This window comes from Crotalus tigris, unplaced genomic scaffold (genome assembly GCF_016545835.1).
Source record: "Crotalus tigris isolate CLP2741 ecotype Arizona unplaced genomic scaffold, ASM1654583v1 scf7180000019007.31208882:3723066, whole genome shotgun sequence".
Taxonomy (NCBI): domain Eukaryota; kingdom Metazoa; phylum Chordata; class Lepidosauria; order Squamata; family Viperidae; genus Crotalus; species Crotalus tigris.
Window position 1 is genome coordinate 2683214 of NW_024097321.1, and position 15750 is coordinate 2698963.

Here is a 15750-nt window from a genome sequence, read left to right on the forward strand (position 1 = left end):
ATTTCATTTTCTTAGTTCTTCCTAAGAAGTCTTCATGATCCTTTGCAATCCTTTAAGTTTCAGATGGAGATTTTAATGTATTTAATAGCTTGGTATTTGGTTTCTAAAGTTAGTTGTTAATGTTAATAGTACAAAATACCACACAAGCAAATAAAGAGAAAGCAGTGCATTTTGTACAGGTAGTCCTCGATTTATGACTGCAATGGAACCCCAAATTTCCACTATTAAGCAAAAGAGTGGTTAAGTGAGTTTTATCCCATTTTACAACCTATCTTGCCACAGTTGTTAAGTGAATCACTGCAGTTGTTAAGTTATTAACATGGCTGTTAGGTGAATCTGGCTTCCCCACCAACTTTGCTTGTCAGAAGGTCATAAAAGTGGATCACATCTATCAGAAATGTGAACCAGTTGCCATGTCCATGACCATGGGGATGCTGTAATAGTTGTAAGTGTAGAAGCTGGTCAGAAGTCACTTTTTTTAGTGATGTTATAACTTTGAATGGTCTCTAAATGGACTGTTGTAAGTTGAGGACTTGCTGTATTGTATTTTATGTGGGTAACTTTCCATTATTATTTTATTCTAAATATTGGGTGGAATGATTGAATTCCTGAATGATGATGATGATGATGATGTTGTTGGAAGGTACCTTGGAGGTCATCTAGTCCAACCCCCTGCTCAGGCAGGAAACCCTATACCATTTCAGACAAATGGCTGTCCAGTCTCTTCTTAAAGACTTCCAGTGTTGGAGCGTTCACTGCTTCTGGAGGCAGGTTGTTCCACTGGTTAATTGTTCTAACTGTCAGGAAGTTTCTCCTTAGTTCTAGGTTGCTTCTCTCCTTGATTAGTTTCCATCCGTTGCTTCTTGTCCTGCCCTCAGGTGCTTTGGAGAATAGCTTGACTCCCTCTTCTTTGTGGCAACCCCTGAGATATTGGAACACTGCTATCATGTCCCCCCTCGTCCTTCTCTTCATTAAACATTTTGTTTATGTTTTTTTTCCCCTAAAACTCTTAGCAAAGTATCGGTGATTCCTCCAACTCCTCCACCTTTTGCTGAATCTGCCAATAGAATAAACATATTGGTAATGTATCACTCTACATTCAGTTCGACCAATCACCTACTTACTCAAAAAGCTTTCAGCTATCATTGATTTTGTGCTTAATATGTTTTCTTTAATCTTATACGTCTTTTTATTTGGTAGTCTCCAGAAACTGATCTCTATGTATGATTAATTTTTTTTTCAGCCTAACATAATAGGCATAGCTATTAATTTGTATGATCAGCCATGTATTAACAATTAAGTATGAGATAGGGAAGAGACTAAATTTAAAGAACAACAATAGATAGGAGGGCTCCCTCTCTTCATGCTGTTCATTTTTCTGCCATCCATCTTTTCCAATGTTAATCATGATCAGGTAGAGGAAGTGAATGTCTCTGAGAAGGAGGCTGCAGTAGCAGATAGAGGTCCACTATCACCTGGGGTACACATGAAATCCTATCAACCGAGACAACACTGAATAAGCTGTATTTTCTGTAACTACTCATTGTTCACTTCCTATTTGATGTTCAGTTTGCCCTTCATTTCATTTATTTACTCTTCTTCTTGTCTTGAACAATAACCATGCTACAGTTATTTTCTACAGCAATTTTTTCCTTAATTTGGAAAGGAATTAATTTTGATTGCTTTTTGTTTAGTCTGAACTTCCTTTTCCACACTCAGAAATATTACAGTACACTCGTTTCCATTGCATAATAGAAGTATTCATAGTTTATTCATCTGTCCCATCTTCATGACAAATTTAATTTAATTAAAATGAGGATGACAAAGTTATTTAGTCTGCATTACTTCTCTTCAGTTTCCCAAGATTAATTAGCAGTACATACTCTGCAACCAGTTTTTTCCCCGAATATAAGGCAGGGAGCAGTATTTGAAATTCCCATGAGCTAACTTTGAGTCATACTAGTTACAGTGATTGATTACTTATTATTTGTGTGGGGTAAATTTTGCTTCTTTTTTTGTAATTGGGGAGCTTTGATTCCCATTTTAAGCCTTGCATGCCAAATAAAAATAAGTTCCTTATTTTGAAAGTGACTAAATATTTAAGTTAAAATGGGTTTAAAATTTTTAATGAAGAGAATAGTGATTAATTTTTTAAGTAAAGTAAGAATGTGATTGAAGTAAAGAAAACTAGAAAGTCAATGGTATGTACTGTGATAGAATTTACTGCATTAAAATTCTTAGATTAAATCATATTTCCTATTTAAATATTTCCAAAAATGAAATATAAAATAATAATCATTTACCAGATCTGAGCAAAAATCCAGATGATCACTAGATGGCAACAAAGTGACAAAAATATAGTGGTTATTTGGCGAGTTTTTTTTACAACTCAGATTGGGATATTGTTTGATTTATAAGATTACTATGGTAAGCACTGTGATCTTTTAGATACCAAAGGACCAGACAGCATTTGTTTTTCGGCACGAAAGCTGACTGGGTGATTTTGGCCCAGTCGCTATCTCTCAGACCAACCCACCACACAGTGTTATTGTACAAAAAATAGGAGCAAGAAATATTAAGGTAGTTTTGAGTTGACCAAAATATTTAAAAGGTGGGATAAAATATAATAATAATAATAATACTATAGATCATCTCCTAAATGCTTGGACACAGGAATTATAGCTCTGTTTGCAAGTTTGCACTTGCGTTTCCTTGACAAATTCAAAGGGGTTATATGTTCCAGGAAACCTTGAAAAGCTAGCTCCATTCTATTTATTTTTTCTTGTCTCTTTCTCTTTCAGGAACTTAATCCAGGTTTCCACAAGTCTATGGAAAACATCTTTCTTTCTTTTACCTCACATATCAAAAGTAAGGACCTATGGTATTCTGAAATAAGATGTTGTATTAAAAGGATAGATCTAGTCATCTGATAGCTAAAAGAACACTATTGTAATTTACTACCTATCTTTTGACTGGGGGAATTAAAGAAAGAGATTCACAACCAGTATCAAAGGTGCAGCTGACTGAATCTTAGAATCTGGATTGGAACTTCAAGATTTGTAGTGTACAAGGAACAGTAGCCTTCCTTCCTCTCATCCCCCCAATGCCATTCCTGAAGAAAATAAGAACTTCTCATCTGACACTTCCCTTCTGAGGTAGAATCCAAGGTGGCCATGACACTGGATTAAAGTGTTTCATCATTCATTAACAACGTGTATTAATAGATTCTAGTGAGATTAGTGAGATTTCTTAGTTGTGCCCCTTCTGATTGTAGTTACAGCTTGTGGGACTGAATTATTTACCATACTCCAAAAATATACATGCAGAATATGATATGTTAGACCTGCCCATCATGAAGAATTATTCTTATGTCATTTGAAAGAGTTCTGCACACTCCTACCAAGCTAATACAAGTTACAGTCACTTCTACTTTCTGCCCTTTGTGACAATATTAATCAAAGCGGTCAATACATTTTTTAGATTTTCCACTGCTACAACATTCGTTCATTCATTCATTCATTGAAAAATTATATGGCTACCCAACTCACCGTCAATGACTCCGGGTGGCTTACCACAATACAAACCCACTAAAAACAACAACAGCAAAGATCTATAACCCCATCTTCCTATCCTGGCGACAGAAATCAAACTAATCATTTGATGGCCCCATCCCACTTTGGGGACCCAGGCCCATTGGCAAAGTCAGGTTTTCAGGGCCTTGTGAAAGAGTGTCAAAGTGGGGGCAAATCTTATCTCTGAGGGGATGATATTCTTGAGACATCTTATGCAATAAAAATTCACATATAATTTGCACCAATGCTTATTTGAGAAATAATTGGAACAGGGATTTCCCCTCCCCCCAATTTATCAACAAGTTTACTATTAAGTCAAACATAGAGCTACATAAAAGAAAATAAAAAGCAAATCATGAAGCGTTTTCTAAATTCTTACTCTCAGTCTCTCCAGTTTGTAACTCATTCTCCGTTCTGTGCCAATGTAGACTGCAGTTCTATACACGACTGCCTGAGAGAAATTTTCAATAAACTAACTAGGAGTCACTCTTTTGAATTCATACTACTCCTTTGAAGCTGTGCTATGGATAATTGTAATAACAGTAGACTCCTGTCAAGAGAGGACATAATAGAATAAAAATTGTATCCTGTAGGGATAGATACTTAACTGAAATTGTTACTTTCAGTTTAGGCCTACTTTAGGCAGTACTTGCTACCAGGAGCTGATTGTGTGTGTGTGTGTGTGTGTGTTTATTTTATGCATGTTGTAGACCAGTGTTTCTCAACCTTGACAATTTTAAGGCATGTGGCAATGCTGGCTGTGGAATTCTGGGAGTTGAAGTCCACATGCCTTAAAATTGTCAAGGTTGAGAAACACTGTTGTAGACTCTCTGTTGTGTGCCTGCTCCCTAAATTAAATCCCATTAACCCTAGGATATCTCTAAAACAGGGTTTTTCAATATGTGTTCTATAAAGCACTAAGCTTCTGCAAGAACTCAGTGTGATTCCATGAGAGACTTTTCCGTGGACAAAAAAAAAGTTTATCCAAATGTAGCCACTTTTTTTTGTTACTAGAGCTTTGTCTTTTGATCTACGATTGATTAGAAAGATGACTGGTCCAAGATCATCCAGCTAGCTTTGTGGCTAAGGTGGGACTAGAATTCCTAGTCTGCAGCTTCTAGCCTGATGCCTCAACCACTACACCAAACTGGTTCTCTAATCTAAGCTATAGTAATATATAACTGATATATTTTAATAGGTCTGTTTTAGTTTCATAAAATGCAAACAAGAATATTATACTTCAAATGCTGACAGCTCAGCCTTACAAGTATTATAAGAATTATAAATTTCAGACATAATTTTGAACAAACTGAATTGATTTTTTAAATTCTCTGACTTTTTTCCCCTCTAGAAATCTCAAAGTCACAGAATGATGTGCCCAATGAGAAATACCTTCTCACAGGAAATTATGGGCCACAAACCGATCCAGTGAAGGACAGGAGAAGTCTATCTGATACGGCTATTGATTTTTCAACTAGGGTACAATACTATTTAATTATATTAACTATGTAATATATTAATGGAATGTTGAGAAAACACAAAAAAGTCTGTGAACTGAATAAATTATGCAAAGTATGGAGGTTTACAATATATAATAGCTGTAATCACATTAGTATATACATGGGAAATCATAGTTTATTTATCTTTCCTCCCCAATTACAGATGGGAAGGGGAAACATCAACGTGGAACTCCCAGATCTACAGTTGTCTCCATTAATCCATGGATGTCCATGGATTCACTTGCAATCCACTGCCATGTATGGCAGTGAATGGAACCAGCTGAGTTCCTTTTTAAACTGTTCATTTTGCTCCGCATTGTTTTAGTTATCAACTGGCTCATGTTATTGAATCATTCAAGTTTAATCACTGACTGTATCATTCAGCATTTCAGAAGCCCCCTTGTCTTGATTTTATAAAGACTAGTAGGATTTTACATATTACTACCTCTCCTTTTTTATTAACAAAGAAATGTTCAAGTATCAGTGGAGAACAAGATGACAGTAGAGTTGCTTGCATAAAAGCATCAAGCGAAGAAGGCATACCCTCCGTTATTACCAATAATACCTTAATTTGTGGAGATAAAAAACGTGTAAGTAGTGATCCTATTTCTCATGTTTCTATTACTGCGCATGGAAAATGTATAGATTTTTAATGCTAGGCAGTTTATTAACTATCTTCCCAAAGAAATACCATATAATTCTCAAGAACGTGTACAACTTCAGAAAATAATCTGTTTCAGAGACGGAAATAATGATATAAACTTAAATATTTCTTTATCTTTACAATGGGCCTTTCTTTTAGTTTGATTAGCAGAACAGAGTACCGCTTAAAATTAGTTGTGTGGGAAATCTTATCTTCTTTGGATATCAAGGTTATTACAGTTCTGATTTGGGTTGGACAAGTAATAAATGACATTAAAGAGATGCAAAAAAAATCCCCCTCTAACCCAGTGTTTTTCAACCTTGATGTCAGGCCCAAAGCCCAGAGATGAAACAGTGAGATCCAATTGAGTCCATTCCTTTATTTACTTATACCTAATTGATAGAATCTTGCCAAATGACAACCATGTCTTTCTGACCTACTAGAGACTGTATAGCTTGAGCAATTCTAGGGTGTGGCTACCCCTAACCTCTTCCATCTTGGGATTGGCACAGTCTCTTAATCTGGGCCTCTTTCTGGGAAATCTCTCTGTTGTCAAAAACCTCCCCAACTGCTTCTGCAGGTGTACATTCCATCACAATTTGGTTACTTTAAGATGTGTGGTCTTCAACTCTCAGAATTCCCCAGCCATCATAAGAGCGGTGAATGCTCCAACACTGGAAGTTTTTAAGAAGAGACTGGACAGCCATTTGTCTGAAATGGTGTAGGATTCCTGCCTGAGCAGGGGGTTGGACTCGATGACCTCCAAGATCCCTTCCAACTTTATTATTATTATTATTATTATTATTGATCATTGCACAGTCAGCCAGATGTTCAGACTGGATTTGGCATTTTGTCTACCTATCGAGTCCTTACCCAGGACCTGGGATAGGCAGATGTGGATGTTTGATGGTATTACAGATATCGTCGCAAGATGAAAGCAGTTCCTAGTAAGGCCGCCTTTTGCAATTGACTAATAGCGAATTTGTCAACGCCAATGGTGTTCAAGTGGTGCTCCAGTTGTTTTGGGATTGCACCCAAGGTGCCTATGACTATTGGTACTACCCTTGCTTGCTTTTGCCACAGTCTTTCTATTTCTATTTGTAGGTCTTTGTATTTTGTTATCTTTTCCAGTTCTTTCTCCTCTATTCTGCTATCTCCAGGCACTGCCATGTCCACTATCCAGATTTTTTTGTCTTTCTTATCGACAATTGTTAAGTCTGGGGTGTTATGTTGCAGGTACTTGTCTGTTTGAATTCTGAAGTCCCAGAGCAGTTTAATTTTATCATTTTCTATGACTTTCTCTATTTTATGATCCCACCAGTTTTTGCTTACAGGCAAATGATATTTTTTGCAGATCTTCCTATTATTATTATTATTATTATTATTATTATTATTATTATTATTATTATTATTATCATCATCATCAACTTCCCTGTATGCTGGCTGGGAAATTCTATGTGTCGACATCCATACATCTTGAAGATGCCAAAATTGAGAAATCTTGTTCTAACCCTTCATGCCATCCAGTCAGTCTAGACCAGTGGTTCTCAACCTGTGGGTCGGGACCCCATTTGGGGTCGAATGACCATTTCACGGGGGTCACCAAACCATGCTGTCCGCCATTTTTTCCCCCTTTTCCTTAGCTGTCCTACTCCCTCTTATTGGTGGCCACACCCACTTGGGGGTCACCACAACATGGGGAACTGTATTATGGGGTCACGGCATTAGAAAGGTTGAGAACCACTGGTCTAGACTTTGGGGTCCTAAATTAAACCTAGAAAGCAGACAGATTATGTACTTGAGACCCTTTTGTATTGTCTTAATTCACTATTTTATACAGGATAGTTTATACAGCATTACCAGCGTTTGCAGTGGGGCTGTTGACTTTGAAAAAACTGATGTCTGTGGTGAAATAGAATTTGCCATTAGATACAATTTCAAATTTGGCTTTTTGGAAGTATTCATCAGTGCCTGTAGGAATCTGGCTTATGGAAAGGAGGAAAAAAAGAAATGCAATCCGTAAGTTTCTTTTGGTTACTTTAAAAAAAAATCTAAGATGTATTTTAATTCTAAAATAATATTATTTGTGAAGATGCATCGTCAAGGGGAAGGAGGAGATGCATGTGATGAAACGTATACCATGATGCAAACTCTGTCTCTTATGAGCTTGTATGTGATGCTGCAATGCCCATTTCATTATTTTGATATCATTGCCATTAGGAATGAACATCTAGGCATACATCTGCAGATACATGGGTGGTATAGATTTTTTTTTTAACCTAAAACCAAAATCATCAATAAGATTAATAATAGGCTTGCTTTAATTTCTTCTAGTTAGCTTTTATTCAAATTTTTACACTATTACAGGACTTGGGCTTGTTGGCTAGAAACATTTTCAGATCCTCTCATCTGCAAAAAGCAGTGGTAACAGTTTTTCACGGTTTCTCAGTTTCTCACTCTTTCTGCCATGGCTATCCCTGCTTTTGAGCAATTTTTTTTTCTGTTTGCCCTTAATCTCTCCAGAAGACTAATTGACCAACCTAGAAATATTCAGAGCCTCTCTGTACTGGAGACCTGTCACTCATGCAACCAACTGGAAAGGCTGTTAAATCTTCTCTTCCAGGCACCAGCCACACTTTCAGGAGTGTGATGATTTTGGATGGGAGTGAAAATCTCTGCTATTAAATTGTCCTGCAGGAAAGCTGTAAGCGCAGGGGTTCTCAACCTGGGCAACTTTAAGACTTGTGGACTTCAACTCCCAGAATTCTGGGAGTTGAAGTCCACAAGTCTGAAAGTTGCCCAGGTTGAGAACCCCTGCAAGGACTGGATCACTCAGGACATTTGTTACTAAGACAAATAAAAATTCAGTTTAATTCCTGAAACAATGCCAATTACGTTGGCAACTATTTATGCAAACTCAGGGATAGCCGAAATCTCAGATGACCATGAAGAAGAGCCAATAAGGAAGCAACGTTAGTAATGTTTTAAAAAATGGCTAAATATGTCACTTCTTTGATGCCCTTTGCAACTGACAGGTGTTTTGTTTTCCTTGCTTTAGAAAGAACACGCTCATAAGCTTGCTGCCTCCCACCTTTGTTTTAACATTGACTAGGTCAGTGGTGGCAAACCTATGGCATGCGTGCCAGAAGTGGCACTCAGAGCCCTCTCTGTGGGCACGTTCCATGGCCCAGAGATGGCAACCGTCCCTCTTCAACCAGCCGCCCGCTAACTCACCGAAGTCCCACATGGCTGGATGCATCCCAGCACCCATGTGCTTGCTGGCCTCTGTGTGCAGGGGCTGATGGTGTCAGGCAGCAGCCACCCTGGCCCCTGCCTCATCTTGCCCTGTGATAATGGCACCCCCGCCCTGCCTCGCCTCGCCTTGCCTCACCTCACCCCGCAGGACGAGCCTCCTGCCCACCGCTCCACCTGCCAGAACTCCCTGGATCTCCCCCAACCCTGCCCGGCCTCCACAGGCATCCCTCCCCACGAGCAACATTGAGGTGATCATGCCCACCTTGGCCACACACACCCAGTCTGCCATGACCATCACAGCCACGCTCATCCAGTGGGCCACACCCACCGGGCACCCGGCAATAAATAAGTGGGTTTTGGGTTGCAGTTTGGGCATTCAGTCTCTAAAAGATTCACCATCACTGGACTAGGCTAATTCTACATCATGCTCCCTTGTTTTCCCCCCATGGATTGTAAGCTACAGTAAACGTTAAGTGTTGTGTAAAATCAGAGGGCCGGTTTACCATTCACTGGGGTGAGTCAGGAGTTATAACAATACTTCACTCATGGTAGCAAAGCCAGTTTGGTGGAGTAGTTAAGCCATAAAGCTAGAAACCAGGAGACCATGGCCGTGACCGTAGTCCTGCCTTAGGGATAAAGCCGCTTGGGTGACTTTGGGCCAATCTCTCTCAGCCCCAGAAAGCAGGCAAGGACAAATTGCTTCTGAAATCTTGTTAAGAAAACTTAAGGGACTTGTCAGCGCTATTCAGAAGGATATATACACAAACCTAATAGCAAAAGTATAATAAGGTATAATATACTACATATATATTTAAAAGAGATATATAGACACTTATATTACAAATCACAGTTCTGGGCACTTGACAAAACACTAAACATTTAAAAAAATGAACAAATCATGATAAAATTTCCTGGCACCCCGAGACAGCTTTCTTTCACTATCAGTATGTTGCTTTGCTGGGCTCCAGCCTCATTGTCCCCCAATGCTTGCAGGAGGAGCCAGCTCTAGAAGACTTTCGAGAAAGCTAAAAGGGCAGAGGTCTGCCAGATTTCTGGGGAAATCTGGAAGAGTGTTCCACAGGCCAGGGTCAACAATAGAGAAGGTGTGCTTCCTGAGTCAAATGTTACTAGATGATAACATTTAAGGGAAGGAACCTGAGCACCTAGCCCCATGGTGGTGAACCTATGGCACGCGTGCCACAGGTGGCACGCAGAGCCCTCTCTGTGGGCATGCGCGCCATCACCCCAATCCTAGGCTTTCAGCTGGGTTTTATAAAACCTTTTTGCTTTAGGCCTCTGCTGCCGTGTGCAAAAAAAAAAAAAAAAAGGTTCAATCAATCAATCAATTTCAACTTCTCGCAGGAAAAAAAAACCTCGCAAGGTTTGAATTGATTGATTGAACTTTTTACTCCCACCCAGTCTGCCGTTACCATGCAGCCATGCCCACCCAATTGGCCACGCCCAACCAATGGGCCACACCCCCCAGCACCCAGTGATACATAAGTTGGTTTTGGGTTGCAGTTTGGGCACTCGATCTCTAAAAAGTTCACCATCACTGACCTAGCCTATCATATCATATAAAACCTAGCTAGAAGCTCAGATCCAGATAGCTCTAGGGTAGTTTCATGGTATCTAATATTTGTTTGTGGTGCCTAAACCTAAAGCCACACAAGTTGCCGAGATAGACAGCAAATACTATAAATTTTATCAATAAAAAAATAAATAAAGGTAACTCTGCTATCAGTTTTATTGAATTTAATACCTTTGCAAATTCATGATGTAACTACTACGTTTGTTTCTCAGAATTAATGGATTGATTAGATGAAGAACACAGACTCTAGACTGACTGATTGATTAATTATGAGTCATCAAGTCAAAATTAAGAGAGACCAAAATGGAATTTAAAAGTGAATAAGAGAACAGCCTTGTTACAAAAGAAAAGAGAAGAAAAAGAAAATGCTTCTTACAACACAAAACAAAATTTAAAAACAGGAGCCAAATACAGGAGATAAAAATCATTGTATTCCTCCTATCTGAATCCCAAGGCCTGTATATGTACGAAACTGATTTCATACATAAAGTAATCTCATTAGTTTTTTTTTCAGATTTCCAAAATTTGTCTCAGAGTTGAGTCTACTTTCATTGTAATGTTGTGTTTTAATATAATCAAACTAGAGTGTACCATGCTTAGCCTTACAGTCTATTTTCATTGTTGAGCTTAATTCAGTTTTAAAAAGAGGATATAATAATAAAGAATTCCGTCACAGTGATCAATGTGTACTAGTCATTACTTGGCAATTTCAATTCACTAGTATACTGAATTCAATTCGTAATCATTTAAGAAAAAGGATCTCATACAACATAAATGACTTGAATCCTAAAATATCAAAGTGTGTATACGTGTAAGTCTGTGTGGAGATGGGTTGGATAATAAAATGTTCTTAAAATATACCTGATATAGTAGTGGCTGGGACTTGAATTACTCTTTTAAAAAACTTGGCCAACATCCACATTTTACAAAGCAACCTATGAAGTCCTTCCTTACTCTTCAAGTACAATAAATAAATAAATAAATAAATAAAAAATCAGCACAGCATTTATGAAACTAAAAGAGAAACAACATGCTGTTGATCTCCAGAGGCATTAATTAATCACCCTCATGTGACTTTATTTTCCTCCTCCCTTTTTTTCACAAGCCTTAACCGCTGTCTCTATCTTTGATTGAAAGATATGTCAAGACTTACTTGCTGCCTGATAAATCTCCTCAGAGTAAACGGAAGACTTCTGTCAAAAAGAACACGCTGAATCCAACATTCCAAGAAATATTAAAGGTATTTGAAGCAATTCTTGGCCATATTGTGAAGAGTCAAGGAAGAGCATAACATATAGTTTTTTTATTTATAAGCTAAAGTTTTTCTTATGAGTTTATAAAAACAGCTGCAATCAGAATAAAGGGGATAACTCAAAACAATCCTATAAAACTACTGTATAGATTAAAAATAGATATGGCTCTATTTGGGATTATTATTAGATCTGCAGATTATTAGATCTGCAGTAAAATTGTAACACATGATAGTAAGAGGAGGTTCCTCTTCTACTATCTAGAGGAATATTTGGATTTTTGCAGTCTATTGATTTCTGGTAACTATATGACAAGTCCACAAACTTTTTAAGTGATTCACCATTGCCTTTTTACTAGGCTGAGAAACTGACTGGCCTAAAATCACACAATTGGCTTCTCTATCTAAGGCAGGAATAGAACTCAGCTTTCCCTGCTTCTAGTCCAGTGCTTTAACCTATAGACCAAACTGGATGCCTGCAAGATGGCAATAAAGAGGTCTGTTTGCTATTATCTAGGATTCCCGCAGCATTTCGCATAGAATGATAGTAGCTGATGTCCGGAAATTGGTACTCTGAATGGGAAGAGTGGAAATAACTGTCATCAGTGTGCTGATCTTACTAATTTTTGTGGCTTGATAGTAGAGAAAACTGTCTGGTATGGAAATATTCTTAAGGAAGAAATATCTAAGCATAAACTTCAATGGCCCATTAGCTAGAAATGTGACTTGTTGCATTTAATAGGATTTCTGAGTATAGGCTTTCAAGAATCTTGGGTATTGATTTTTAAATACAGACAGGACTTTATTCTTTTTTAGAGAGGAATGTTTGTTAATTTAAAAGATGCTATCATGCTTTGGATCCACTGAGTAACATAAGAAAGGTTTTACTGAGTCACACACAAGTAAATGTGCCAAAGCATTTTGGAGCTGAAGAAGAAATCTTGTGAAAATCCAGCATCTACACTATCTAAAAGCTGGTTTACTAAATGATAGAATCTGCAACATTCGGAATGGTTTCAGAAGTATATTACAATTTGGGTAATGAGTTGATCTTCTATTATTGATAGGTAATTTATCAAACTTAAAGGAGCTGTTTAATTTAAACTACCTAAATCTAACATAGATTGAAAAGTAGATCCAATGGCAGACATGCAAAGCTCCCATGGGGTTTTTGTAGAAAGCATTATGCTGGATCAGCTTTGATTGGGATTGGGCAGTCTCACTCTTCAAGAAAGAAGGACATAAGATATAACTTGGCTGAGGATTAAAGGATTATTAGCCCACCTTCCAATCAATTGTGACATAATATCCTTAACGCTAGCTTAGATAGTAGTCATTTATTGCAGGAGTCTGTGAAAGTGCTGTATAACGAGGCTGCATCTGTATAAATTGCATTTGCTAATCTCGCACCAGTCAATAATGCCATTTATCTTTATAGTACAATATTGAATATTCCCAACTGCAAACCCGACAGCTTCAGATATCTGTCTGGCACGCTGGAATTTTCAGACATCCCGTATTCCTCGGAGAAGTGGTGATAGATTTTGGGTCCTGGGATTTTGAAAACTATTCTGCTGAGTCGTTCAACTGGTACCAATTGAAAGCCAAAGTGACATGACTGCATTTGATTTACTTATGTTTACTGTATTTATGCATGTTTCCTGTTTCTTCAGATTTTAAGGATAAATGTACCGTAAGCAGTTCATTTTTTTTTCAGTGAAGTAGGCGTTAAATGTTTTCATCACTAGAATCATAAAGTGCAATTAGAATGCACCTCAGAGATCATGTAATCCTTTCCTTGTGCCAGCTAGATAAAGTCTCCTTTGAGCTGAACTTGACTCCTGGCAATTTCATAAACACATCCAAGTAGGTTACGTTTGCCAACAGTATAAATGTGTCTTGTTATAACCTTCCAGGATTTTTTGACTTCTTGATCTAGCATCTGACCATGGAATTTCCTGGCTCTTCCACAGTGTCCCATCCAAAGCATGTACCAAGTTTATTCCTGCTATTTTTTTAAAAAAAGATTTACCCAGGTCAGCAGATCCCTGCTATTACCTCTGCATTTGGGTCAGGTTAGGTGAGCACTGTTGATGATAGGACTTTGTTTTGGGGTTGTCATTTTAACCAGAATTTAATGGATTATATTTTATCTTTGTATGTTGACCAGCATCATTGTTGTGAAATGTATGGCTTTATAAACTATTTAAATAAATAAATCTTCAGCTTAAGATATCTAATGAAGAAAAATCTGAAGTTTTCAGTGCATTCTGCTTCCCTCATTCTTTAAATGTTTAATCAAAGTTCCCTTTCACATACCTTTGAACCCATTGGTTTCTATTCTGCCCCTGGAACAAAGAAAAAAAATGTCCTATCATATATGCGGTAGTATTTTAAATATTTGTAGACGGCCATTGCATCTGCTTTAAAATCTTGTCTGAACACATTCAAAGTATAATGATAGCCATCAGCTTGCATTAGATAACATAATTAAAAACTATCCTATAGCCTAATTTCTCAAACATTTTCCAAAGTAAATCTGATGTAATTCCCCTCTCTGCAGATTGCTCTAGAGCAGTGGTTCTCAACCTTTTTAATGCCGTGACCCCCAAACTGGTCGTAAGTCGAGGACTACTCAACCAGTTGTAAGTCGAGGACTACTCAACTGGTGCAGCACCATTTGCAGAATGGGACTTTTGGCGGGCTCAGCAGGGCAGAGACAGCCTGGACAATTCCTATTGGCTTTTGAAAGCCAATAGAATTAGACTCTATTCAAGAGAGTCTATTCTATTGGCTTTCAAAAGCCAATAGAATAAAAGGGAGTAGCACAGCTAAGGAAAAGGGGGAAAAAATGGCGGACTGCGTTGTTTGGCGACCCCCGTGAAATGGTCGTTCGACCCCAAATGGGGTCCCGACCCACAGGTTGAGAACCACTGCTCTAGAGATCCTCTTCTCCCCTCTGCAGTTTTCTAATGGTTGCCATTGAAATATTGTAATCCAAAAGTGAAAGTGTCCCAATTACAAGGAAAAGAGTAAAAGGAAATCTTCCCTTTTCTTTTGTTTTACCTTCCTTTGCCCTTAATACTTTCCTCTCAAATGGCTCTTGGTAGTTATAGTCAGCATCAAGGTCTGGCTCATATTACCTTTATCTTTTGTTCTGTAAAATTCACCAATTTTTTACACTCTTTAATAATAAACAACAAACATTCCTATGAAGGTTCAGTTCATTTTATTATTTTAATTTGTTCAACACTTTTACCAAAAATAATCTTTCAAAATAGCTATCTCCTTTATTCATTTTAAACTATCTTACATCCGCTCCTAGTTAAGCTTTTTTTTTTGCCAAAATTTCTAAATCTTTTAAGCCCTTTTTCTTTTTAATTCAGAGAGAATGTTGATTCACCAAATGGAATCATCTTATCCTGCCACTTAGAAAAATCTCTCTTTGATTGTAAATTAATTCCATCTAAAACTCAAAGCAAATTGCTCTAAAGAGATACTGTATTAATGGAAAGCATGATTATACAAAAAGTATTTTATCAATATTATTCCAACTTGTTTATAGGAAGTGATATCTCTCTTAAGAAAATAGATGAGTATCTAAAAAAACCCAAAATTACCAAGGATTACAGAGAAACAGAAGCAGATAACAGACCTATAAAAATATAGGAAGTTTCTGAAACTATAAAAAAGATTAAACCAAGCAAAGTGCCTGAGTGAGATGGATTATCACGTTCTTATTATACATGTTTTGAGGATGAACTTTTACACAGATTAACTCTTACAGGGAGGAAAGATGTCAGAGAGTTGGAAAGAGGCCAATATAGCACTAAGAACAAGATATGCTTTATGCTTTACTCATAAGATGTAATTATGAGGCACTTCAAATACCTGTCGGAAATGTGAACAAGGAGGAACATTTTATCATGCTTGGTAGACAT

At 37.6% G+C, this 15750-nt stretch overlaps 1 protein-coding gene across 4 annotated transcripts in view; it reads left to right on the forward strand.

The window, feature by feature from the left end:
- Positions 1 to 14470, forward strand: part of SYTL3 (synaptotagmin like 3) — a 37169-nt gene extending 22699 nt beyond the window's left edge. For all 4 annotated transcript variants that reach the window (XM_039358216.1, XM_039358217.1, XM_039358218.1 and 1 more), the window contains exons 6-12: positions 1014 to 1080; positions 2802 to 2868; positions 4924 to 5051; positions 5539 to 5661; positions 7555 to 7733; positions 11698 to 11800; positions 13248 to 14470. In XM_039358216.1, coding sequence (XP_039214150.1) covers positions 1014 to 1080; positions 2802 to 2868; positions 4924 to 5051; positions 5539 to 5661; positions 7555 to 7733; positions 11698 to 11800; positions 13248 to 13427 — 847 coding nt within the window. In that variant the 3' untranslated portion in view covers positions 13428 to 14470. The remainder of the gene's footprint in view (positions 1 to 1013; positions 1081 to 2801; positions 2869 to 4923; positions 5052 to 5538; positions 5662 to 7554; positions 7734 to 11697; positions 11801 to 13247) is intronic.
- The last annotated feature ends 1280 nt before the right edge of the window (positions 14471 to 15750 follow it).